At 37.2% G+C, this 25,919-nt stretch overlaps 1 protein-coding gene across 2 annotated transcripts in view; it reads right to left on the minus strand.

Moving 5' to 3' along the window:
* GRID2 (glutamate ionotropic receptor delta type subunit 2) overlaps window positions 1–25,919 on the minus strand; it is a 682,153-nt gene that overhangs the window by 175,438 nt on the left and 480,796 nt on the right. For both annotated transcript variants that reach the window (XM_066317937.1, XM_066317936.1), the window contains exon 8: window positions 20,036–20,155. In XM_066317937.1, the coding sequence (XP_066174034.1) occupies window positions 20,036–20,155 (120 nt within the window). The remainder of the gene's footprint in view (window positions 1–20,035; window positions 20,156–25,919) is intronic.

Genomic DNA, 25,919 nt, shown 5'->3' on the forward strand with positions numbered 1-25,919 from the left:
CTATATAAGGACTTTAAGCAGCTTTTTTGAATTTTCTGCATATAATTAAGTCTTGTTGCAATTAAAAAAAAAAAAAAAAGCATTTCAGCAAAAAGTATATATAAATTAAATATATATATATGTATGCATGTATGAATTTGCATACATGTGTGAAGAATCATTCCCAGCCTACATGAAGATAGAAACAGTTTACAGTGAAGAGAATCTATCACAAAGAATAACTCCAGCCAACAGAAAAATCAATCCAACATGATACAGGTAAAGCATGCAGTATAGCAAATCCACTAGTGCTTAAATAGCAGGAATAAAGTTTGAAGTGTAAAGATTAAGAAGGGCTACATGGTTGAAAAAAAAAACCTAATACAAAGCAAGATTCAAATGAGCATAAGTGATATTAAGTCATGACCAGGGACCAGACCATGACTTAAGTGCAAAAAAAAGAATTATCTCCTCCTCATAAATCTGTTGTAAGGATTCATGGTATTTCTAATTAACTGCTCCATCAAAGCCTAAAACAAAAAAATAAAAGCCAAGTTACCCTCTTCTCATTTCCCATCCAAGTCACTTGGTTCATTAAACACTTACATTAGAGTGATAAAAGTCTGGTGAGTGATTCATTCATTTATCAGATGAAGAAGAAAATACAATTTGATAGCTTCCTCGAGTCTATCTATCATCATGTTAGGGAGGGACAAAAAGAAGAAAAAAACTGATGACAAGAATATTAGGAGTTAAGAATGTAAGGACAAATGTGCTGGAGGTTAAGAAGAAAAGAGGAACCTAGAGGTAAAATGGCTCCCTGTGAAACCATTAATCTCAGAAGTTAAACCACAGGCACAATTTCCTACTACTGTCTCAGCATAATGGATTCATTATTGCTATAAATACTGTTGATGGCGATGCTCTGCATTTACCATGGGCACTTGGGAAGAGAGGAGCTGGGGTGACTTTCCATTCAAAGAGGGCTCAATGACAAGGATATGAATAAAAGCACAGAAAGGCCAGTAATATGTGCTACTGTCCACAAGCAAACCATGAGTCTTTTGCAGGCCTGAAGCAAACAATCCCTTCCAGGATCATAGGCACCTTATGAAACAGAGATTTCCAAAAGATATATGATCTTCAGCAGGGAAAAGCTCTAGGGCTTTAGAAACAGATAGAAAGAACTGGAGTCAGAAGTCCATCTCACCTTTGGGGAATTCAGGATATCTGAACATCCTGTATTTGAAGCCATTCCCCCACAGAGAGCTCTGTGGTCTAGGGCTTTATAGGAAAACTGTAGGCCAGCAGCTATTTGTGCAGGCGCCCATATATATCTATGTATATGCACATATATATTAATGAGCTTCACTCTGAACTCAAAACTGAGTTCAAAAAGTTTTCTCAGTTATTCCAGGTCTTCCTAGTGCTCTGTGCTTTACAAGAGGAGTGCGACTTATAGGCACTATAGCTACTTTTATATAAATAAGATACACATATAGTTAAAAATGACAAGCAGGCACTGCATTGGGAATTCTCTTCATTTGCTGAATTACAGGGAGAATTCTGAGGGCAATGGCAAAAAGCTACAAATAAATTTTTCTTTCCAATTAGTTTTCCAACTTCTTAGGAAGCCAGTAGGAAAAACTGGCCAGTGACCTTTTAACTGTAAAGAGGAGCAGAGCAGATATCTGTATCCAGCTTCTGGCATTTCAACCTGACCACATGAACTTGGAACACTTGGACAGCAAAAAAACAACAACAACAACAACAAAAAACCCCCCCCAAACAAACCACAAAAAACCAAACCAAACCAAAACAAACAAAAAACAAAACAAAAAAAACCCCAAACAGACAGGCAACACAGAAAGCCAGCATAGGAAATAGCCATATTCATTCCCTGCCCACACTTCTCCCAAAACAGTGTTTTTTACTCTAAACTCCTCTGTTTCCACATGGACAACAATACATGAAAATGAACATCATTACTGAACTTCATTACCCAATAATACCAGAAACTAAAAATGAAGAGGAAAAGATGTATTGTTATCCCACCACATTACTGAAAGGCTTCTTCCTACCACTCACTTTGGGCTCCTGCATGTTTGCCCCACACTTATGTCTCTAGTTTGCACCAGCTATCAGTCTAAAACTCACCTCCAAGGGGTGACTGCCCAGACTAGTCAAATCCCAGTCACAGAGAAATGGAGACATGCCAGCCATGTTTGTACTTTTAAGTTAAAACCTGGCCTTTTTACTAATACAGAAATTGTCAGTAGAGAACTGCAGCTAGTTGTGAGCCTGTCTCCTTCAAAAATACAGTAGGGATGGGACGTATCCCACAAGAATGACTTGAAATAACAGCTACACAAAAAAGAAGGCAGAGAACTGTGTGGCAGCCCCGAGGCACTTCACAACAACTGTGTACCAAGATTGCAGCATCAAATACATTGCATTTTTAAAACGTGTCATGATTCCTTTTTTTTGCTCTGTTGAAAGAGATATGATTGTTTCCCCTTTCAGTAAAGACACAGGCAAAAAATTTAATAACTGTCTCAACCTGGCTCTTGAACTGTTTTCGCTCCTTCTAATTTCCTGCCAAAGTATGTAGTCAGTTTGCAAGGTGACATTTGCAGAGGCTCCTTACAGATTGATTGGTTAAACTGCTGGGAAGCCAAGAGAATTCATACAGAGAACGACCTTCGTCTATTATAAAGTCAGGCCTGCTGATGCTGCTGCATGCCAGAAAAGTCCAACCATTCCCCATACATTTCTCAGGGAGGGCCACTGATGGATGCAGATCACAAGTAGGACAGCAAACAAGAGGCTAGATGATCTGCAGAGTTCCCAAAAGCCCTTGAGCGAAAACTCAGGTCATGGTGCTGCCTACTGAGCGCTGGACAGGAAAGGAAAAAAGCAGTCTTGCCTTGGAAGACATCCTGCATAGTAACAAAGAACTGCTTGGAGGGTGACAAGTGATTTCAGGCAGTAAACGTGCAGATCCCTTCCCTTCGTGAGCTTCAGGAGGCTCTCCTTGCCTATCCATCATAATTTACCTCCCTTTCAGACTTTTTCTTGAAAGTTGCTGTGCTCTTGGCATAGCTCAAACTTGTAACCACTGACACGTCTAATCCTCCATCCTTTCAAACTAGGGCCAAAGCTGCATTTGGTACAGAAAAAGTCATTATTCTGTATAAAAACAACTAACAAGGATTATTAACTTTGAAATTCTACCAATAACAGCCATTTGTGTTTTAAGTATTTCTCAGTACAAGGAATAGTCTCTGAGCTTTGAAAACACAACAGATGCTGAACTGCTTGTGTAGCTCTGGACGTGTACCACATTTCTGTTTTCTTTCATTTCTTTGGCTTGAAGAAACACGTTGTCAAAAGACAAGACTTATTGGTTTATTTTTTCTCATTCACTCCTTTGTAAATATTGCCATAACAAAGACATCCTGAAATACACAGTGAAACGTAACTCTCAAAAAAAATCCCTTTGGGAGTTGCAAGTTATACATAGAAAATATGTAATTTCTAAATTATAGTCTCTCCTGCAGTATGAACTCCCAGCCTTCCTGAACCAATAATGCTATCACTGAAGAATTTGTTTGATTACTTTGAAGTAAAACACAGGATTGATGAAGTTTAACTACACTACCTGGTTTAACTTAATCAGATTTAATCATGGCATGGAAATCAAACCTCATGTTTTTGTGATGTGCTTCACAAAACTGTTCATAATAGCACGTGGTTAAAAAATCAGTCACGGTTTATGGCTCCATGTATGACTTCTCAGTTCTCCCAAATATCAGGGATCAGCTAGGGGTAATTCAGAGAGCTTGCTAATCTAGATCTTCTTTTGGAGGAGGAAAGTTTTTTTAAGCTTTGAAAGAAAACAGTTGAAACGAGCTAACAAATATCCCCAGATAACTTCTGCAGTTTGGAACTGCCTTTGAGGGGCAGCACCTCCTCTCTGCATGTGTTAGATAAAGATTATTTGTTAACACATGCCCCTGAAATAGTTGCCTAAAACGGACATTTTAACAAAATAGGAACTAGGTAGTTATTCCAGCAAGAAATTAAAATGTCATTAGCTTTGTCACTGCTCCCAAGACACAGACTTTGTTTAAATATTTTAAACAAATATTTTCAAAAAATTGTATACAATTATGGAAAAGAATATATTGTCACAATGTTTTTATAAGGTTGAATACTTAAATAAATGTTCCTAAACAAATATGAGCAGATATCATAAAACAAACCAAACCAGTAAGCACACTCACAAATAAGCTGAAATAAATAGTAAAGCAATCACAACTTCATGGATAATTATTAATCCACAATATCCAACTTGCTATGACTTCCTGGCAAAAAACTATTCACAAAAAAAAAAATCCTTTTTGCTCTTTAGTTAAGGTTTGTGAAAAGAGGCCAGTTTTAACTCTCACCAAGAGAGGGCAGTGACATATCTCAAATTATTAGAAGATCCCTTACAAGAGCCATATACCTTTATAGCAAGCATAATAGCAAATAATCTCTGCAGACATTTAATTTTAAATTCTGTGGAGCATTTAGCTGATGCTGTATTATTTTTAATTAACATCCTCCCACCCTTGAGTAAGTGTACTGTAGTGTTTGGAGAAAATAGAAAGACTGTGGATAAAACTGTGAGTCCTTAAGAAGTAAGATTTTTTTTTTTCTTTTTCAAACAGGTTTTTCAAAGCAGAATATTAAGAAACACTTGCCTTCTACTACGAACCACGTTCATAGCAGTGTGTAAGCTTGATTTTCAGTTTTAATTGATTTCTTCACGATGTGAGGACTTCACCACTTAGCTCTACCCCACACTTTCTATTCTCTCAAACCCAAAAATGGCAAGTTAGAGGCTTTTTTTTCCCCCAAGTCTTAAAGATCTTGTTACAGGTAAGCAGCTGTACTAGGCTGTTCAGGATGATTGACTTTTTTTTTAAAGGAACTTAGTGTACCCATTTTTTTCCCAAGGTTATCTCAAGACTCTTGGCTTGTGAAGCCTAAATTGTCCTACTCCAAACCCTGTAATTAAAATACGTCCTAAGTCTCATTTTTGGTCTCCAAAGGACTGCAACATCTTCAAGTTCATGACCTTTTGCACAGCTACTGCTATTGTCTAAGCTCAAAAAATACAGTTGGCAAAAAGCCAGCAGCTTTCTCTTTCTCACAGCTTTTCAGTGGATAGATGTAGTCCAGAGGAAAATGTTTTGTCTTCTAAAGAAAAACTTTAGGGTTTATGTTCAACAGAATTTAAGAGAGATCACACACAAAACCTGTCCAATCTGGCACATGGCTAAGTATGATTTTCTTTGCAATTTTCAAGGCATCTTTTAAAAGGTATAGAAAGAAGAGAGAAGAGAAGAGAGGGGAAAAAAGGAGAGAGAGATACACTTCCTTTTATCTATAGTCATTGGAGGTTTAGAGCAGTTGGAACCCCTTTCTGAAAGTGAATTGAACTAGACAAGATGCTTTTATATGGGTTTTTTTCTCAATTTCTAAGGCAAATGGAATGAATAAGAAGACAGAAAATAAAATAATGATGAGTACAAACATTTCTTTAACAAGGTATCAAAACATTCTCTAATAGATATTTTCTTTATTGATGTTTTAATTTCCTCTTGCAGAAATGATTTGTCCCAATATGCTAGAGTGTCACAACAAACTAGAAAGCAGCTTCTAATGACTAATGAAATGACTGACAATTTAGATGTTACAAACCTGTTAGAAAAGAGCTTAGAAGGAATATATAAAGGGAACCAAATTAAAAAAAATTCAAGGAATTGATCTGTAATAAATATGGAGTTCTACATTACATACCAAGCACATTAGAGAAAGAGGGATGAGGTTCACTGTCAGAAAAAGTTCACTAGGATTTCTTATTTACACTTCTTATCATGTCTGTCATCACACCACATACATACACCCACACCCTGACACCCCTATTGTAAAAGAAGCACAAAAATATCCACCACAAAATCAGCTTGGTGTCAAATTTACTCCCCTTCAGACTGAACAGAAAGGCTTCAGTATCTACAGATGCCAAAAACATTTGTATTCAGTGCACCAGTCCTTCTTTTAGGCAATCTGTTGGTGGCCTGCAGTCACAAAGCACATAAAGATTATATTCTCATGTGGGAAGATATCCATCACTTAGTTGGGCTTGTCATTCCTGCTTTCCTGCAGACACAATAAGTAGCAAAGCTAAAAGCAAGCAGGGTGTAAGGTCTTCAGTAGCAGGGTTAGTAGCTAGAGAAGACAATAACTTTCACATACTGTTCTGTGTACAGCAAGCCCCAAGGCCAAACAGAGAAATCAATTCGACTATCCAGAATTAAGTGTATCAAGAGACTCACTGAGACTTTGCTGGAGACCAAACAAGCTGTGAATTATTCCAGTGCTTCAAACATATTTGGAAAGGTAATTTGTGACCATACAGATACTGTGGAAATACAATTTACCTTAGTCTGTTCTGACCAAAAGGCTGTACTTCAAAATCTTTCTGTTAGCAACCAAACCCATTGGCAATCCAAGTTCTGTAGACTGAGACTCAGGTAAAATATTTCTATATATTGTTACCATCATAAAATAATAGTTTACCTTATCTGTCTCTTGATAAAATACTGTCACAGACATAACATAAAAATCCATTCACCTTCATTTTCCAAATTGTAGCCTCATTCCGGAATAAATTCTGTGGAATTGTACCCACTGACCCCCAACACTAGTTACCATCTCTCTGTGAAGAGAACTGCTCTGATACTAGGGCTGGAACCTCTGTCTAATTCAAAGCTTAGATAACCTCTCCTGTAACTTTCTCTGAGCAGTTTTCTGGAGTAAAAATAAACTTTTCATACTTTTTAAGGCGTTGCCTACATCCCCACAGCAAAGCATACAATTCTCAGTGGACTTCATGATGCCTGTACCCTCAGTTATCTGCTCTGTTTATGCTGTATATTAACTTCTTTAAGACTGGTTCTGAGAGAGAAGTGGGGGAAAGAAGAAGCATGGAGTTTGTTTTCAGAAACTGCACTCACTCTTCTGCATTCTCTTCCTGGACTGTGTTGTCTATGGATGGACAGTGAGAGACAGCTCTCCTTTGTTTTTAGTTATTTAGTTAGCTGAGGCAGAGAAGTTCCCCAGACTGTAGCTTTTCTTTTGCTTGGAACTGATCAGCCCTGCTCTGGACTAAAAACCCAGAAAACACCAGGAGCTCACACCTATGGTCCACTGGGGCCCAGGAGGCAACATTCCAGCACCAGAGGGATTGATAAGAGACTGAGTGAGCCAAGCTACACCCCACAGCAAGGACTTCCTGAATTTGCCATATCTTCAGAACTGCATGAGCTTCCATTGTTTAATATGATTACTTTTTTATGCTTGTTGAATACTTTGCTTCTTAAATAAACAGGTTTTTTCCACTTTTCCCCAAAGAAATCTTTCCCCAAATCAGCTGGGAGAAGGGATGCTTAAATCTGCTTTTTAGAAAGATCCTTTTGGAAGCTTCCTCCCAGATTTGCCCTAAACCAGGACAAATACATTTTTTGGTGCCTAATGTCAGGCTCGAGAAAGTAGAAGAAACCTGTACTGACTGCATTTTGGTTGTACTTTGTATAAAGCAGTCAATAGCGATGCTGCTTGAATTAATAATGTCTCTCTGGGTGGAGGCATTCATGTGTCTCTTTTCTGAGGTTTTAAAACCTTTCTGGTGCCAAGGCTTATTTTCTTACCTGGAGATAGGTCCAGTATTGTCCCTAACAAATAGTTTTTACAGTAGAAGGGCATGGATTAGAATGACTATTGTGCTGGGCTCGGTGATGATGATTTATAGGGAGTATGCAAAGGTACGAGAGTCTGTTCAAGATACAAATGGTTTATAGTTTCTTTGTCCTACCCTGCGTGCCAGTTCCAGTAGTATGCTTTGGGGGTTTATTAATAATTGCGCCTAGTTTATTAGAGGAGAAGGAGGGGATGAGGCTTTTCAGCCTTTCCTTTCTTTCCTCTCTTTGAATCTGTTACATCACTTTTGGAGAATCTTCAATTTCCCCCGAATGTTAAAGAGACCACCTTCCTGGTATTTCAGCTGGTGAGCTTCCTCTATATGGTCTGCAGCGTATCTAGAGTGAGGGCTGGTATGCCCAGAGAAGCTGATGAGAACCTTGATCCAGGAGTAGACCCAGGCATGGAAAATCCGGAGTAGTGTAAAGAATGGCAGAGAATGGGGAGACCCTGAAAGAATTTTCTGATCCCATAGCCTGGGAATTTTCACGTGAACACATTCAAAACCCAAATGAGGTGGGGAAATCTCTATAAGAGAAGTGCCATGATGATTCTAATGAGAAACAGCTCATTGCAATAAGCTGGGCCTTGGCATATACTTATCTCATTAATTGCATTAATTTGCACTGTTCCAGTGAGTGGTAGGAGTGATTTAATAATGAATTTATGCTATTTAACTAGATCCTAATTATAAGACTTATTTTCTTACTTTATATTTAGGACAAATATTTGTCTCAAGTAATATAATAGACAGCTTAAAATAAACTGACTAATGGGACCTCAGACATGCACATTCAATGGGGAAACCACACATTTTATCACTAGTTAATAAATTTGGAGAGCTAAGAGTTTTAATTCAGAATACTAATGTTTAGAACACTGAAACCCTCTAGACCCAAACTTATGCAAACTAGCATCAAGGCTTTAAAGTAAAACTCATTATTTTCAAATGCAATCAAGTTATAATGCAAAATCAGTAGAAGTGTAGAGAAACTGAATGTTGCATTACAATATTAATATAAAACACTTATGACTCATTATTAAGGCACTCCATTAGAATGCATACTTTAAATCAGATTTTTATGAGCTCCAAGTATATTATTTATTATAAAAGTGTATTTAAAACAAACAAATAAAACCCTAAAATCAAATCCAGCATTTCAGACTAAGAACTTGGTGATGAGGTTCAGAAGCAGACTGCTTGAGCGCTGATCATGAAAATATGTTAAAGCTTCTAGCTTAAATTGAAATGTAATCAACTTACACATATTTTATTAGGCAAACATATAAATTTTGATATATAATGTTGTATTTTTCTAAACCAATTGATTTTTTTAAATATATATATGACCTTAATTAATTTGAGGTCAAATTTCAAAAGAACACCTGCAATTTATCCCATTTTATCCTTTCCTGTTTACAATTTATCCTTTTCTGTTTACACAAGAAAGATATTATTTCCACTACTACACTTCAGGAAGAAATGTCTAATATTTTTCATAGGTTTTGAGAAGTGGTGCTGGAATAATGATGAGACTGTTTTCTAACTAACATCTGCAACAGGTGCCAGGCATACCTTTCTTAATTCCTTGAAGCACGCTTATCCCCATTTGCTTCCAGCCTAAAGAGTTTCAAAGCCTTGTTAATGCATACAGTTTCCTCAAATACCTTATTTTTTCAAGTGGTTCTATCAAATAAAAAGAATTCTGTTTATCAAAATGAAAAGGTAAAGTATTTGAGACTTCATCCATTTCACTTTTTTTATTACTCCTGCTGCACATTTTAAAGCAGGAGTACACCACGAAAAGAATATTTATTATTAAAGTCTATTGTAACTTACCCTTTGATTAAGGCATTATATCATAACTTTAGAACAGGAAAAAATCTGAGCACTGTAATTTTAAGGCTGAATCATAAAAACCTTCCAACACTATGAAGGCACTATAAATATTATGAAGTCATTGAAAGCTTCACCATCCTCATTTTTATTATTTGCAAAGATCTCAAAAGGTACAAAAAGGTGTCCCTAAACAATTACAGAGAAGTAACTTTTTATCTCTGGAAATCACTTTTAAGATTCTTTTAATTGCAGGATACAGCTATAACCACTTGAGGGGAAAACACATGTCAGCATTGCCATAAATGCAATATTGAGACAAAATGACATAGCAGTTCTGCTCCTGAAGTTCTTTTGGCAGATAAGAAGACTTAACTGAAAACTTCTACTTTACAAATGGATTTATGCATAGTCAACTCTGCCACACTTTGAAATATGTGAGCTGAGTTATGCAGTGGGAAGCAACAATACATTATAAACATAGTAACAGGGATAGTTCTCTTTGTCTTCTCAAATACCACCATTTATATCTTATTGGTCTTTAAAACATCACAACGAACAAAGATTTACAGTACTTTCAACTGTGTTTTGCTAACACTGAAATGCAATTTATCCTCTCTGATGTATCCTTTCTCCTCTTTAGCAACCATTGTACCCACGTGCATTTTCTGGTCCGTCCCAAAGATGAGACTCAGGCTGTTTTTCCTGGTGGGCAGCACCTGCTCTCATCAGGCAGCAGCTGACCCTTGACTCTTTGCTAACATAACACTTTCTGACCCTTGCCCATAGATGTCTACATCCTTCTGATGAATTTGGAGGCCTTTAGCAGCTTCATGGATGTTTTTGCATTTATGCCTGCTGCAAATCTACTCCCACAGCTCTGAAGGCTGAGAGTGGTAGATATTACACACACAGATATATATATAGATACAGTGAGGGTGTTTTCAGTGGAAATCTACAATCATAATTTCCCAATCAGCTTATGACTTGTCTAGCTCCTCTAGATCCCACAGTCTGCATGGGCACCACTAAAGGGATTAAATGTCTATGTTTGGATCCTCCCTCCCTCAGTAGAAAATCTCACTGAATATTTTATGGCCACAGAAGTAAAGGTCATTGGGCTTCCCAGGGTTGCTTTACACTGTTTGCAAGAAAACAGTGCCTACCACTATCAACAAATTATCATTCAGCATCATATTCAATGAAATATAATCTTTCTACAAAACAAACACAGAAAAAAAAAAAACAAAACTCCGAAAAAAGAAAAAAAACAACACCCACAAAACAAAAAAAAACCCAACAAAACTGAATGAACCAACCAAAAACATCTCCCAAAACCACACACACACAAAGATATCTCCACCACAAAAACCCCAAAACAAGGAAACAAAAACCAACCCAAATTTAAGTCTCTGATACACATGAAAAGTTAGTATCTAAAAAGACACATTTTTCTGTTTTCCTGCTAATAGACAAACTTGGAACAAAGAGATCTTTCTCCAAAAAATATACCTTAAACTTGAACCAGCAAAGTTTTGATGAATATGAGCTTTCAAGGTTTTTCAGTTGTACTGCAGGGCTCATCCTACTTATCAGCCTACAAGACCACACATTCTTCATGGAGAAGCCCTTCAAAACACATGCAAGTTAGAAACAATTTATTGAAATGTTGGACCAGATGATCTCTGAAGACCAGCTTGGACTGCTGTACAATTCTGTGACATATTATCATGCAATATGGTTGGCAGAACACAGCAAGCCATATAATTGTCAGTTTTGGCTTGCGGTTCTTGAAGAAAAAGGCAATTTATCAAATCCTGAGAAATGGCGCAGGTGGCCAATAAAGCCAATGGCATCCTCGTCTTTTTCAGCAATGTGGACTGTGTGGACTCCAACAGGACCAGAGCAGTGATTCTCCCCTCTCTACCCAGCACTGGTGAGTCCACGCCTCATCTAACAAGTCCAGTTTTGGCCTCTCCCTACAAGAAGGACATTGAGGTGCAGAGGCCTGTCCAGAGAAGGGCTAGTGACAGGACTGGAGCACAAGTGTTATAACTTAGGGAGCTGGGGGTGTTTAGCTTAGAGAAAAGGAGGTTCAGGGGAGACCTTATCATTCTCTGCAACTTCCTGAAAGGAGGCTTCACTGAAAGGATGGTAAAGCACTGGAACAGGATGCCCAGGAAAGCGGTGGAGTCATCATTTCTGGAAGTGTTCAAAAAGTATGTATATGGGCTGTTTGGAGACAGGGATCAGTGGTGGGCTTGGCATTGGACGCAATCATCTTAAAGGTCTTGTCCAGCCTCAGGAGTTCTATGATGTTAAATCTGTGTAGATCTACTTTCACACATTATGCATTAAGATCTGGATTATAACCCACAGATAACCTTCCCAAGGCTGTTCACTGAGCCCTTATTCTGAGAACTGAACCCTTCATCACCCTCAAAAGCCAAAATTTAATGACCCATTTCATACCATCATCACTTCATGCCTCCTGTTAAAAGAAGCAGTTCAGTTTTTAAACATTCTTCTCTGCTGTCTGCATGGTTTTCCTGTTACTAGGAATTTTTGAATAAGATACCCAAATTGCATACAAATCTGTACTTACACTAGAGATATAGTTATTATCTCCCTCCTCACATGACAAATTAGCTATGACACCCTCATCCTTTTGGATTAATGGAGGGTTAAATACACATTAATTTTCCCTACTCCTGGAAAATATATGTTTGTTCCAGTTACAAGCATTTGTGAAATGAAGTCATTTTCATCAGATGATAGCCATGATTGAAAACAAAGCAGCTATAAAGAGCACAAGACAAGCATTAAAAACCTTAATTCTGAAAAAAACCCTTATAATTCCTTGAGAGTGTCCACCTTAAAACAAGTAATTCCTAGTCGAGCTAAGTGTTTTATCCAATTAATTTCAAGGATGATGAACCACATTCTTGAAGCAGCACCCACTGAGTACTCTCTTAAAGGTGAAGAGAAGTCCCTAATGGGATTTCCAAAATCACATAGAAGCATTACTGCCTGAGAGGTCAATGAAGCATTAAGTCTATTCTTAAATAATACACAGTTTCTTCTGACATTATTCAAAATGTCATTTTTGAGGCACTTCAAAGTTTCCAAGCACTTCAGATCTCTGAAGTGAGTTACAAAGCTAATTTGCTCAGCTGAAGCATTTGAGGATAAAAATTCACAACTCGCCAGCCAGTTCTGCAGATCCATGTTCACTGGGAGGCTTTCACAGCTACTCGAGCAGAAGAAAAAGTTGTATAACCATAGTAAGGGGGTTTCAAAAGCCACCCAACCAATCATACTGAAAACTGTAAAGGGTTCTGCCAATATCAATTCGGAAAAACCAAAGTGATGGTTACAAAAGTAACCCCTTGGTCTGGTTCACCCGAGCCATCTGCGAGCAGTTCAAGAGGAAGAGAAGAAACCAAAATGAAGGAAAAAAATTTAATGGATCCAAATCAAGTTTTACGTGCTACATAAAAGTGACCAACATGCAAATCCAATTTTGTTTTTCGAATGTAGATATTAAAATCCCACCACACAATTTCTTCTATTTGAAATTGTCCAGGACAAAAAAAAGAATCTCTGCTGCAAAAATGACTGAAGTTCTGTGTCATTCTTTGCTCTCATGCCCATTTTGAAGGACAGAATAATCACACAGGAGCCTCTGTGGTTAGGCTCTTGCCTAGCAGCATCAACAAGAAACAGGAGTTACTGTTCCCAGTTTTTTTAATTATTATTAATTTTTGACTGATCTTTCTCTAGTTTCCATTGTCATAACAAGATATGAAAGGAAATTAAAAACACGGTTTGAAAGTGGAAAATATTTCTCCTGTTCTTTGCTGTCAAGACAACTGTATTTTCTGCAGGAGATGGGTAAAATATAACCTCTTTTCCAGATGAACAGGAATGAATAAAATGCATGAAACTATATAATTTAAAGTGCATAAAAAAGATTTGTCTCTCTCTGATGAAAGCAATCAGTCAAAATAGGCAGTTCCCAATGCACTGAAAACATTTTTCAGTAAGAACCTTCTTATCAGTTTTGACAGGACTGGATATTCTGAGCAAAAGAGAGACTCATCCCTGCCAGAGCTGTGAAGCGATATACTACAGAGCACCAAGGTCCCAAGGGGAATTTCTGTCTGACATCAATGCTTCTCCCTAGGGTTCCATTGCATTCTCCCCTTCTTCCATGCTGCATTTTCCCTTTCTCCTCACACTGTCCCCAATGCAGGAGCATGCCCCTCTTAACTCCAGAGTGCTGCAGTTATTCAGAGGCTTGAAAGACTTTTTTTTCAAAATCATCTCTAGCTCTGTAGGTCACTGTTAAGGGCCATCCAACCTGTGAGCTGGAAACTGGATAAGTCCAGGTTTGATTATCTGAGTTGAATTTTCACAGAGCACTTCTTATTGCTCTAGACTGGGGAATCTGGACACCCATTAGTAACACAGCCTGAAATAATTTCTCTTTTTTACAGCAAACTAATCACACTGGAGCTCAGCAGACATGGCTGACTGTTCTGACAGGAAGAAACAGGTGGGATAACACCTCTATACTGCACTGTGCTTGCACTGGGTTTGTGGGTATTGTTTGGAGTTTGACTTCTGGCTCCTTTTGCTCATAGACCTGATCTTGGCTCTTAGGGATTCCTGATGCATGTTTTGCTCCACAGGTGAATAATTCATGTGGAATGGGTTGAATTGTAGCAACTCTCTTTTGCATTTATCAGGATGACTTGAACCTTCGTCTTCTGTGTTCCTGGGGCAGCATCCATCAAGCCACCAAAACCATCTCTGGCTTCTTTACTTTGCAGTTATTACAAGCAATGAAATACTCATCCAAAGAGCCCAGAGTCAGGGCAGACAGCTGGACAATCCAATACCAAAAATTAGATTTCACTCTCCCCATCTGAATCAGAGAGTTCAAAAGCCGAGAAATTCTCCAGATGATACACTACTGATTACTTTGAGTCAGCCTGCATCTCTTTCTGCATCCTCAGATTTTAAAATAAAATGCTCCATTCAAAAGCAGTAAGTAAATTTTTAAAATTTTTTGGAAATCAAAAATACATTTATGGATACATATTTTAATTTCCTTTTCTGTTACATTCAAATATGCATTTGGTTTGGCTTTTAAGCTAAGCAGAAGTACACTTCCAAGTAAAACACAGTTCTCTATTAACTGTAGTTTCATTGTGATGGCAATCAAATCCCCCAACACTTCGCAGCCAAATTAAATTTCACTGAGATTTGAAAAAGATTTGCAGAAGCTACCAGAAAGTAAAGAATCAGTCACTGTGTCTTAATCTATTTATTGCATAGCATTACATGAAGGGAGGAAATGCTACTCTTCAGCAGGCTTACAGCAAAATTTAAGTACTGTGCTGAACTGAAACAGAAGGTCTTGGTTCTCCAAGGTATTTAAGTACATCTTTATCTTTAGTTTAAACTACTTTATTTCATTTCTAGAAGGATGAATAAGTATTGAAAGTCACTTGAGAAAGACTGTTATGTTGTACTGTGCCAGGTCCACCTTCTCCATCAATACTAGAGGCAAATCAGTCAGACACAGCAACTTGTATTTCAATTCACTAGAAAATAAACTCTCAATGATGTTTCCCTAAATTGCAAGGGTATCTTTCAGTCACATCATAAATTGCATATCAGCATTGAGAAACATCTGCACAGGTCACAGCTTAAAGTACCAGGTGCTGCTAGAAATATATTTCTAAAGTCACATTACACAGCTCTACCTTGATCGTGGCTCACAAAGAGAACAGGTGAACCCATTATTTACCTCAAGTAGTTTACCAAGAAGGAAATACTTCATAGGCTCTTGGTTATTAAATAGGGGTAGTTAATAAGTGTTGGCAAAGTGCATAGATTCTCTTTTTACCTAGTGGCCCAAAAGGGAATACGAGACAATGGATGCAGAAAATAAGTTTTAATGTTATAAGAACAGACATCAACCTCCTGAAGATCAAAAATACACTTGGAACATTGCTCCATGATGCAAGTGTAAGAAAAAAAAATAGTGTATTAGAAGAAATGCCAAATACTGTGATCAACAAGTGTTTTGAGATGAAGTAGAAATAACAATTATTTTAACAGAATGAAAAAATGCAAACCATCTTTCTCTGAACAAATAGCACAACTATGGGGTGTTAACCCTTAACAGTGTGTGAAATAAAAACCTGCATGTACCAGGGAAGGTACAGAAGCAGAGACGAACAATATATCTGTTAGACAGCTTTCAATCCCTTTCACACGGGATGCTTGGCACCAAAGATCTCCCTTGGATCAAAATAGATTACATTTCCTCCTTAAGACAATCAAATCAAAATAATTTACGACTGAACCCTACAATCCCAATGGACAAATGCAGATGGCTCAAAGCATCCTAGGTTACCCCAGTGCCCCAGCAAGGCTACCTGTTTTCCTGCATGCTCAGAGAACTATCCATCCTCCAAGGCATCTCTAGCTGTCCTGAATACAAAGGAAACCTTGACATGGACATCTTGGTGCAGACAGGAACTGAGGCAAGAGCGTGGTATGCCATCTTGCTCCCTCACTTGGGAGGAAATAACCTAAAACATCTTCAGAAGAGGAAAGAAACCTACAGGAGGTGAGTGTATGCTAATATAGACAGGGAGGTAAAGCAAAACACACCATGATCTTCAAATGCCCACATGTGGTAAGAAAACCAGGGTGGGAACAGAAAGAAAGTCCTCTAAACTTCAAAGGATGTAGAAGAGAGCCTTTGAAGATGAGCCCATTCTGAATTACAAGGAGCACTGTAAGAAAACATGAAAACCACTTTATTTCTGCGGTGCTGTTTTCTACAACACTAAGATGTAGGACACTACCCAGAGCTATCAACTTCCTTTTGTTCATCTGTTTGTTGGACTGTTATTCACAGGAACGGCAGCTTTTATTTCAGCACTATAGATAAAAGTATTGCACTGAAATTTAAATGTCAAAGAATACATACTCAAATGTCAAATACCAACAGACAAATGCCAACAGAGAAATGTCAGAAATACACCCATGTCTCACAATGAATATAACTACATCTGCACAAGCACAAGCCACAGTATGATGTGTAAAAGAGAGTTTTCCTTCAGTTCCTTTGGGGTTGTAATACCAATGGTGTCAATAAAACCAGTACCTGGCAGCAATCTGAGTGTATTACTCTGAGTAGCCGGCTCTGGAAAAAAGTGCAGGCTAAGTGATCCACAGTCTGCAAGGTGATGGATAACATTTACAGTAGTAAGGGTACAAAATTGCTGTTTCAGGCAAATCCCACACTGGGATTTGCTAACTCGTCACTAAATGACAGAGCTGAACACAATGACCATTCACATGGATTCTCCCACTACTTTCCAGGTATGACAGTAGCCAATGAAAGCTGAAGGGAGGGGACATGTACACAGTTTATCCTAGACACTTGGCCTAATTTGTCCAAATAAAACAAACATAATCATGAATTCTTGGTGTATTCTAAACTATTTGCTTTATTGAGTCCCCGGAATAATCACCTATGAGTATAAGTGATCTTTGCAAAAGTATAAATTACTGCAGAACTTGAGCAGAACAGATTTCAAGCAGAATTTGGACTCTTGAGAAATTCAAGTGAGTTTTAAAATCTAACTTGTTTCATTAAAATCAATTGACTGTTCCTCAGGAAAACAAAATAGCAATTCTTTACCCAATTCACTTGATGGGAATCTCTGGTCCCAATGACTTAAACGGGCCTTTTGTAATGATTTTACCCTTCATTATCTCCTATAAAAGTACTTGAAAATACGTTGATTAGGGAAGATGCATTAGCTTGGAAATTTCAGTCAGTCTGCTAATTGCACCTGCTTCTACTAGAGCTGAGAAATAAAAATGCTTAGGTAGTTCTACAGTCAGATCACTAAATACATGAAAATCTGAAGCGTACTTCAATTAGTGCAGCTAACAAAAATGTATATGAATCCTGTAATTATTATGATTTGCTTCCAACACTAGTTGCTCATACTCTGTAGAGCAAATCCAAGATAAACAATGTGTATTTTTGTCAAATATTAAAACCCCTAAAAATTTTCTTCTGTCTCTAAAGTGACTGTTTTAAGAAACCTACCTTGTTTTCTTAACTCTATGACATTGACTAGAAATACCATTATCATTTTAAATTCTTTTCTTATTCAATTTATTGCAAAAATTTGAAATAATTAATTGGATTTAAAAAGAAACTCCTGAGAACAATTACTACATTCTCACAATATATAGAGAACTTCCTTTCCAAAGCAAATTTCTTTCTGTACACCTCTTTCTAAAGGGTTCTCTGGATTATTGAGTGCTGTTTAGGAAAAAAAAAAAGTAAGTTTTAATCTGTTCTGCTCTGGACCCTTTCTTCTTTTCTATCAGCTGCAGTGCATCACATAACTCTACTGAGAAGCATTTACTGCCTATCTTTTTCAACAGGAAAATTTTCTTATAATGTCTGTAGTTAATTGTAAATGCTCATCCTAGCAAATGTAAAAAACCTCACATACTTTTAGTATCTTAATTTTAAACTTTGGTTTTCTCCTCAACAGGATTATATGATGCTGAGTTTCATCATGCTGAGCAAAACTCTATTCTCTTTGACCAACTTCAAATCCATTTCCCTCCGAAGACAGTGAGTGTCTCTTTGTTGTGGAACTATCAAAAAGAATAAACAAGGAAGGTTCAAAAAGCCTGTTTTATAGCCCACTGTTTTATACAAGTTAGGTGTGACCACAGCCATTAATATCTGCTTTAAAATCAAGCTCTACCATAGCTTAAATTAACAGTACAATTCTAAATTAGACCACCAGAAAAGAGCCAGAATTGCCAGGAAGCCTTTTTGTACTTCTATATTTCTAAGATCTTTCTGTGAGTCTCTCTTTCTTTTCTGTCTTTTTAGGAATGAAAGAACACAATTTAGTGCTTCACTCAGGCATTCACCAGACAGGCCTGAATTAAAAAAAAAAAAAAAAAAAAATCAACAGCCAAAGTCAACCAAATAAATTAAATGAAGAGATATAGATTTGTCTTTGGAAAGTAGCTCTAAAGAATAAATAGCTCCTCAGTGCATAGCATAGAAAATAAATCAAAATATGTTGAAACAGACAGAACTTAAATATAAGGGAATAAGCACTTATCCGACATTCTGGTCTCCAAAGATTCTGTGAAGTACCTTCAAATATCAAACAGATCCAGTTCTGTCTAGTTTCTGAAGCGTCTGTCAGGACCTCTGCTCAAGGTGACACTACTATAGGCCCATGTGTACGTTAGGGTATTGACAAGAGAGGAAACAGCACAAACAGAATAACAATTCTGACAGATAGTGGAGGAGAAAGTTCAGTTTTCAGACACTTTAGACTTCTTATTTATCTCTTCCTTCTTTCAGAGTACTTATCTGTTGCTCCAGAAGGTATGCAGATAAATGCTGCATTTCATCATGAAGTGACACTGACACATGGAACCAGTTTGCATATATTAAGAAAACTCTCTCATTTCCTTTCAACCACTTCATGTTCCTCCTATACAAAACCCAGTATGATGTGATGCACTAAACGAAGAGATCTTAGTATCTTTCAGGAAGTCTGTCTTTGAAGGAGAGTTGATCCTGGAAAAGCCTATTACTATTTTGTTTACCTGTGAAGTGCCATATGATTTTTGCCACGTCAGATGAGCAGTTCAAAGTTAAGGATATTCATTACAAATAGAGGCATGTTTCCACCATTTAGTTACAAGGACTTAAATTTAGTTTTAGGCTGGCAAAACTTAAATATCAATAAAAAATAATTCTGCTAGTCATATATGCCACTCCCTGTAACAATACAAGTCCAAGCCTTTAGACTGTGTCTGGCAGCTGAATACACAGCATTTACTTATTGTCTGAAAGTCAACTCCTATAAAAACACCATGTGTTTATTTCATGAAGAGGCTCTACAAATTTTATCTGTTTATCTTTCCATATCTATGAGTTCTAACCATCTAGCAGGTGAAGCATCCCACTTGGACCAGGGATCAGGGAGCAATCCGGGTGCTCTAAGGATAATTCAATGTAAAATTTGCTATTTTGGACAGGGGTTACAAAACAACAGCTTTCACTGGTCTTTTGGGACAGTCCATCAGCAGCTTAACACATTCTGCATTACAAATGATATCTTGATCAACACAACCTGCTCCAAGACCTATTTGAAATAATAGACGAGTATCTCAAAGTTCAAAGCTTTTCTCGCATTTCTTACTCTTTAACAATATAGAATACCATGTTATCTGCCATCAAATGCTTTTCTATTAACATAGAACACAAGAAAGGTTTTGAAAAGAATCAGTAAAAGTAATCTCTTCTCTGAATATATGTGGCCTTACCTTGCGGATGCCTCTGCCAAGATCTTCTCCATAGTTTGTCCCCAAAATTTCAAAATGCACATTGGGATTCCCCCCATTTTCTGCAAATTCCAGTTCTCCAGTCAAGCCATTCACTCCACCCTATTGGAGAAAAAAAAAGGATAATGGACTGAAAATTTCTAAGCGGGTAATTGTAACAACCTTCTGTTTCTCAAAGGCCTTCATGCACTAAGTATTCAGTATACACAGGTAACTACCAAAACTAGGATAGTTTTCCAAAGACCACATTGCCCTAAAAATTCTGAAGCTTGAATTATTCCTGCATCTTAATGAAGTTGTTTATAGAAGAATTCAACTCAGCAACGCTCAGCAGATGCAATACAAGCAATAGTCTTATTCTTAGTATATTTGCACTCAAATTTTTGTTCTTTGACCCATCAGCATATATTGATTGACATTTTAGCTTCAAAAAATGAAAAAAAAAAAAAGGCAGTTTCACAAACAAGTTTAGTGGAAGCAAGGCTAAACACAAATACATAAAAGAAATTGCACAAACATTAGTTATGTTTATTGACCTTTTCTTTTTCCCCTCAAATGTTTCTCCCCCATGAAATATTTCCACATGAAGGCAGGCTGAGGTTTAGACAAAATTACATGCTTTTTGAGCTCAGTGTAAGTGATTTGCACAAACGAAGAAGGGATTCCTTCAAGGTCTGGATGAATGCAGTGATTTTTCTTTTTCCTTCCAATTATCCTTTACTAAGAAAACATGACATTGGTAACAGTGCAGCATCTCTTGAAGTTTGCTTTAATGTTTTTACAGTTTTTCTGGAAGGGGTTAAAATACTAGAGATGAAACACGAGAGTGAATAATCCCCACAAAGAATTAGAGTTGAAAGGGCTATACATGCCACAGCCATACTCAAAATATATTCCAGACTTAATTCAACATGACACACATTTCATCTCTGTATAGGAACTGTGATGACCTGAACTATAAAATCAACAGAGCCATGTGAAATGCTGATGATGAAAATTTTTACCCTTCAAAAATTTCTTCAGTTTACAGCTTGAATAAAAATTTGATGCTTAGCCCGCTCTCTCTCTCTCAAAAAAAGAAAAAAAATCTGCCTCTGGTATAAAACACCATGAAATGCATCGTTTTCTCCCAAAACATAAGGCAAGAACTTTGCAGTTGTGATTGCTGCTTCACTTAGGAGCATTTTATTTAAACTGGAAAAACTTGCAATATAAACTATCCAGCTAAGCACAGGAGCCTTGCCGAATCATGATATTAAAAGCTCTATTCTTACATCTCCAGTTTGGACAAAATCCAGGAAGGAATACAAAATCTGCATCTCCATAGTAAAGTGCTGTGAAACAACAGAATGTTCTTCTGCTTTTATAAAACATTACTATGATTATAACAAAAGTAATGAAACCGATCATTGAGATGACACCTTTAGAATTTATTAGACTACTAGAAACTAGTACTATCACAGAACAACACATAAATAATTATATATTAAAATAATAATACAAATATTATAATACTACAACTATTTATGAGTGCCAGTTAAAACCAAATAAGTACTTTGTGTTTATACATATATTAAATAAAAGAAAGGGAAAAAGCCAGCAGCCTGATGAAGGGTACATCTAAACAGATTTTTGCGGGATGACTCTTGCAACTGCAAACAAGACAATTTCGACAAATGTGGTTAGCAAGACACTCTGACTACCATCCTGCCTTGACTACTAGACCTTCGTGGCTTTTAGACTGGGGTGAGGCACACCTCTGGCTGGCTCAGAGTAAAGACAGAGTGAACTTGTGTTTGCCCACAAAATCACTTGAACGTTTCCTTTGGTAAATAACCGAGTTTCACAAATATAAACCTTTTCCTCTAACTTAAATTTTACATCATCCTACTTGTGGACTGGAAGCAGAAATCTTCTCCATATACCTTTTCTCTCATAGATTCTTAATCTGACTTTTTGGATACCTAAGGCAAGGTTTCACAGAACATGGGATAGAGAAATGCTTGTGAAGTGGCACAGACCTGCAAGATTTGGGATGTCCAGCTGATCGATCAAAGCCTACATCTGGGCACCTTATGAGATACTGATTTGGTTGTATTATACTTAATATTTCCTATATTGCTTCCTAAAACTTTCCCTCACACTGGGTATTAAACCTGTGGGACTGAGGTAGGTAAAGCCTGAAAATTAATTAAACTGTTATAGATGACCTGAGTAGCACCATGATTTCAAGTGAGCTTAAAGCAGCACCTAGAAAAAGGAAGGGAAAACCCTGGAACAAAATGATGAAAAGAAGGGAATAAAAAATTACCATCATTTCACACAGACGCTTTCTACAGCAGTAAACAGAAATGAAGAATACAGGATTTTCAATCTAGAAAATTAAAGTGACTTTATTTTCCAGATTAAGAGTGGTCCCAAAACTTTGGGAACATGAGATAGAATCATGTCTAAAATGTAAATGATTTTTTGAGACTTGAGATAGTGACTTAAAATGTTAAAAAGCTTTTACAATTATTTTTATAACTTTGTCCTTATTTGAGTAAATACGATTAAAAAATAATTCCAAGAATCATTTAACCTCAATAATACTTGAAGTAATCAATCAATGAACTCCTTACAAAAACACAGGATTCTTTTTAAATATATATCCCCTTACATACAGTACAGGTTAACAGAACAACTGAAGATGTTTTGGAATTTCATCTCCATCCAGCAACTTCGTATAAATTTGTTTGACTTGATTTTTAAATGGCTGCAATTGTTAGGGCAAGATACAAACTCTAAGTCCATCAGCTTTATTTGTCTGGAATCCAATCTTAACTTCAACAGTGTTATTTCTCATTTATCTATTTTGGCAATCTATCACTCCTTGAAAATGTCTCATTAAGGAGTGTCTTACAGAGTTTCCTCTCCTGGACTGTGTACGTATGAAAAGAGTGTAGTAAGAGCTGTGATGAGAACAGGAATGCTGCCAGCTTGGGAAGGGCAGAGGCAGAAAGACAAAACAGGAAAGAATCACCCATACAACAATACAAAATTTATAGGAAATTTTTTTGAGGTCTTGGTTTCTCCTCCCTGTCTGGGAGGAGGAGTTGTTGGACCTGCAGGCCATGCAATCCTGTTTTTGCTCTCCACTACTCCTCATTGTCCCACACAGCCTTTTCACAAGGCTTACACAACTCTGGTGGGTGCTTAGGGCTGATAGAGTAGAGCAAGATATTGCCTAGGAAGATTTTCAGGATGCTGCTGCAATTTTTGTGAGTAGCCTTTCACAGTATGGATCTGTCTGAAACACTTGATTCACAGCATGTGTTTTATCCATCTCTAATGCACAGTGGAAGGAGATCACAGAGGAAATGACCATCTGTATGACAGCTACTGATGCAGTAACTTCCTGATGAGATTCTCTCCAAGTGATTTTAATTTTAATCGTGATAACAGGCAAGAGTAAAAGAAATTTTTCATTCCATATAGCTTACAGAAGCAACCCTCTTTGGGGAAAAATGAAGACATATTTGTTATCTACTGTCTCAAATTCTTCTAAGGTTTAGCCGCAACCATGCAATTTCCTGACACATATAAAAGTGAAGAGTGAAATGACAGTTGCTAGGCCAAAAATGTTTTACTCATGATTCTGATCACTGCTCTGGGCTTTGCAGAGCTGTTATAAAGCTTGGCAAAATAATTAAAGCCTACTTGAATCCCATCTAAACTGGCAAGATAAACTACAGTTGATATATGCTTAGGCACTACTATACAGTAAGTCCCTGAAGAAAGCACTATTTACCCTAGCAGTCAGGACCTCACTTGGCAATGTCAGCTTGCCAATCATCAGCTATAAAATACTCCACTTGTTCTCAGCTTCTGTTCAAAATTCCTCTTCTTTTTTTTCTTCAGGTATCAGCTATTTTGTAATTAAGGATAAAAAATGTGGCTATAGGCAGGTAAAAATGCTATAAACAGTAAAGACATGTTTCACATTTTATTCTTGAAAAATCTCATCTTGAGAATATTGTTGAATTTTCAACTAGCCCAGACTTTCCAATCTACTCCCTGAAAAACGATTTGACATCTTTTTTGCATGTCACCACTGAGTGTCACTGACATTTCTGAGACCAGAACTAGTTGACAGTTCCACCTATGATTCAGCACGTGGAACAGCACGAGGTACAGCTCATTTTCCAGAAAGGGACAGGCTCTGTGTTGCTGCTAGCACTAAAAATTTGCTGCTAGTGAGCTAAACAAATGTGGCTGGGAAGAGCCCTGACACGCGTGAGAGAAGGCATTATGCAGAAACTTGATGCCATCTTGCTGAGTTGATCCTCCCTATAATCCGACTTACATTTATTCCCAGGCTACTCAGGAAGATTAATTTTTTCCAAAGTAGAATTATTTCCTAGTGATACTTATTCCTCCAACTGTGAAATAGCTTCACTGAGAAATAAACAAGTGAGCATGTGTTTAGGGATAGTTCCTATTACAAAAGTGAATTTAAACTAATTGCTGGAGCTGGCCAAATTCATTAGAAGGATTGTATTTCCTGATGAATTTAACTGTTTATTCAGTTCTAGAATGGGCAGAAACAGATATTAGATTTAAATAATTGTGGTGGGCTTAAAATGTTTTCTTTAGGCTTTGTCCAATCAGCTGAATTCACAAAGAAAAAAACACTTTTGTAGCTGTTTGTAGAAATAGCGATGCATGACTCAAATGCTCAACAGTGAAAAGTAACAAACGACAATAAGGAATGATTTAGACAGCTTTTTTACCATTTTAAGAAATGTTGGAAGCACTAATTTCCTCTCAATGCTGGCTCTCCGTAACTAGCTCATTAACTATAAAGAAACGAGTTTATTTACCACCAGGTTAGCAAATTTAACAATTGCTGCTGTAGGTAAAATATCAGCGTCCCTTTCTCTTACCTTCTTCAGTGAGCAGCTCAATAAAGATTTACCTTTTCTCTTTTCCCCCTCCAGAAATCAAAGAAAGCTTCCCTCTGCAGCTAAAACACTGCCAGATGTTCCTGTCTCTTTTCAGAAAAATTCTCAATTCTTTTTCTCTTCAAAACTGTACTTGAGTATAATTTGACTCCTAGTGAAGCTACACTGAGAGAAGGCACAACCTGAGACCAGGTGATGATTTCAGCTCTGCAATAAAGTCATCGTGAAGGGAGAATTAAAGTGTTGCAGAGGATCAAAGTTCTTTTTCCAGGAATATTTAAGAAATCTGAGATTATATTTTCAGTGTGAACTATATCAACATCTGATGTATGGAATGTATATTCCATTATACACCACCACTGGAAAGAGTGGTGATTTCAAAATGAAAATGCAGAACTTTTAATTCAGAAATGATTTAAATAGCATGTGGTAACTTCCTCCTGTTTTCTTTTAAAATTAAGGGAAACTGGTACGCTTTGTAGAAAAAAAAATGTATTTCGGTTGATTTTAGAGGATCCTCCAGGACAACAGGAGAGAAAAGATGTTTAAAGAATAAGGCAAGACAGGAAAGAAAAGCATTCTCAGGCAGAGAGATTAAGTAGGGAGCTTTTTTCCCTTCATTACTTTTGGATTTTATTGTTTTTCTGATACCTCATCAGGCATTCATCAATGCCAGATCTGTAATTTGTGATCCAAAGGTTCTTCTGCACAAATGCTTTAGAGAAAGCAAAGGGAAAGTAGGCCACAAAACTAAAGCAGAATTTCTGTTCTTGTGCAATTCCAGGTCTCAGCTGAAAACTTAGCTTTCCTCCACCTACAAATTGAAATGCTACTGGCATCCACACCAAGTAAAATTTCTGTATTTCATTTGGATTAAATTTTGACTTTCAATTTTAGCACGTCACTTCTGGAAATTCATCTCT

This window comes from Sylvia atricapilla, chromosome 4 (assembly GCF_009819655.1).
Source record: "Sylvia atricapilla isolate bSylAtr1 chromosome 4, bSylAtr1.pri, whole genome shotgun sequence".
Taxonomy (NCBI): Eukaryota; Metazoa; Chordata; class Aves; order Passeriformes; family Sylviidae; genus Sylvia; species Sylvia atricapilla.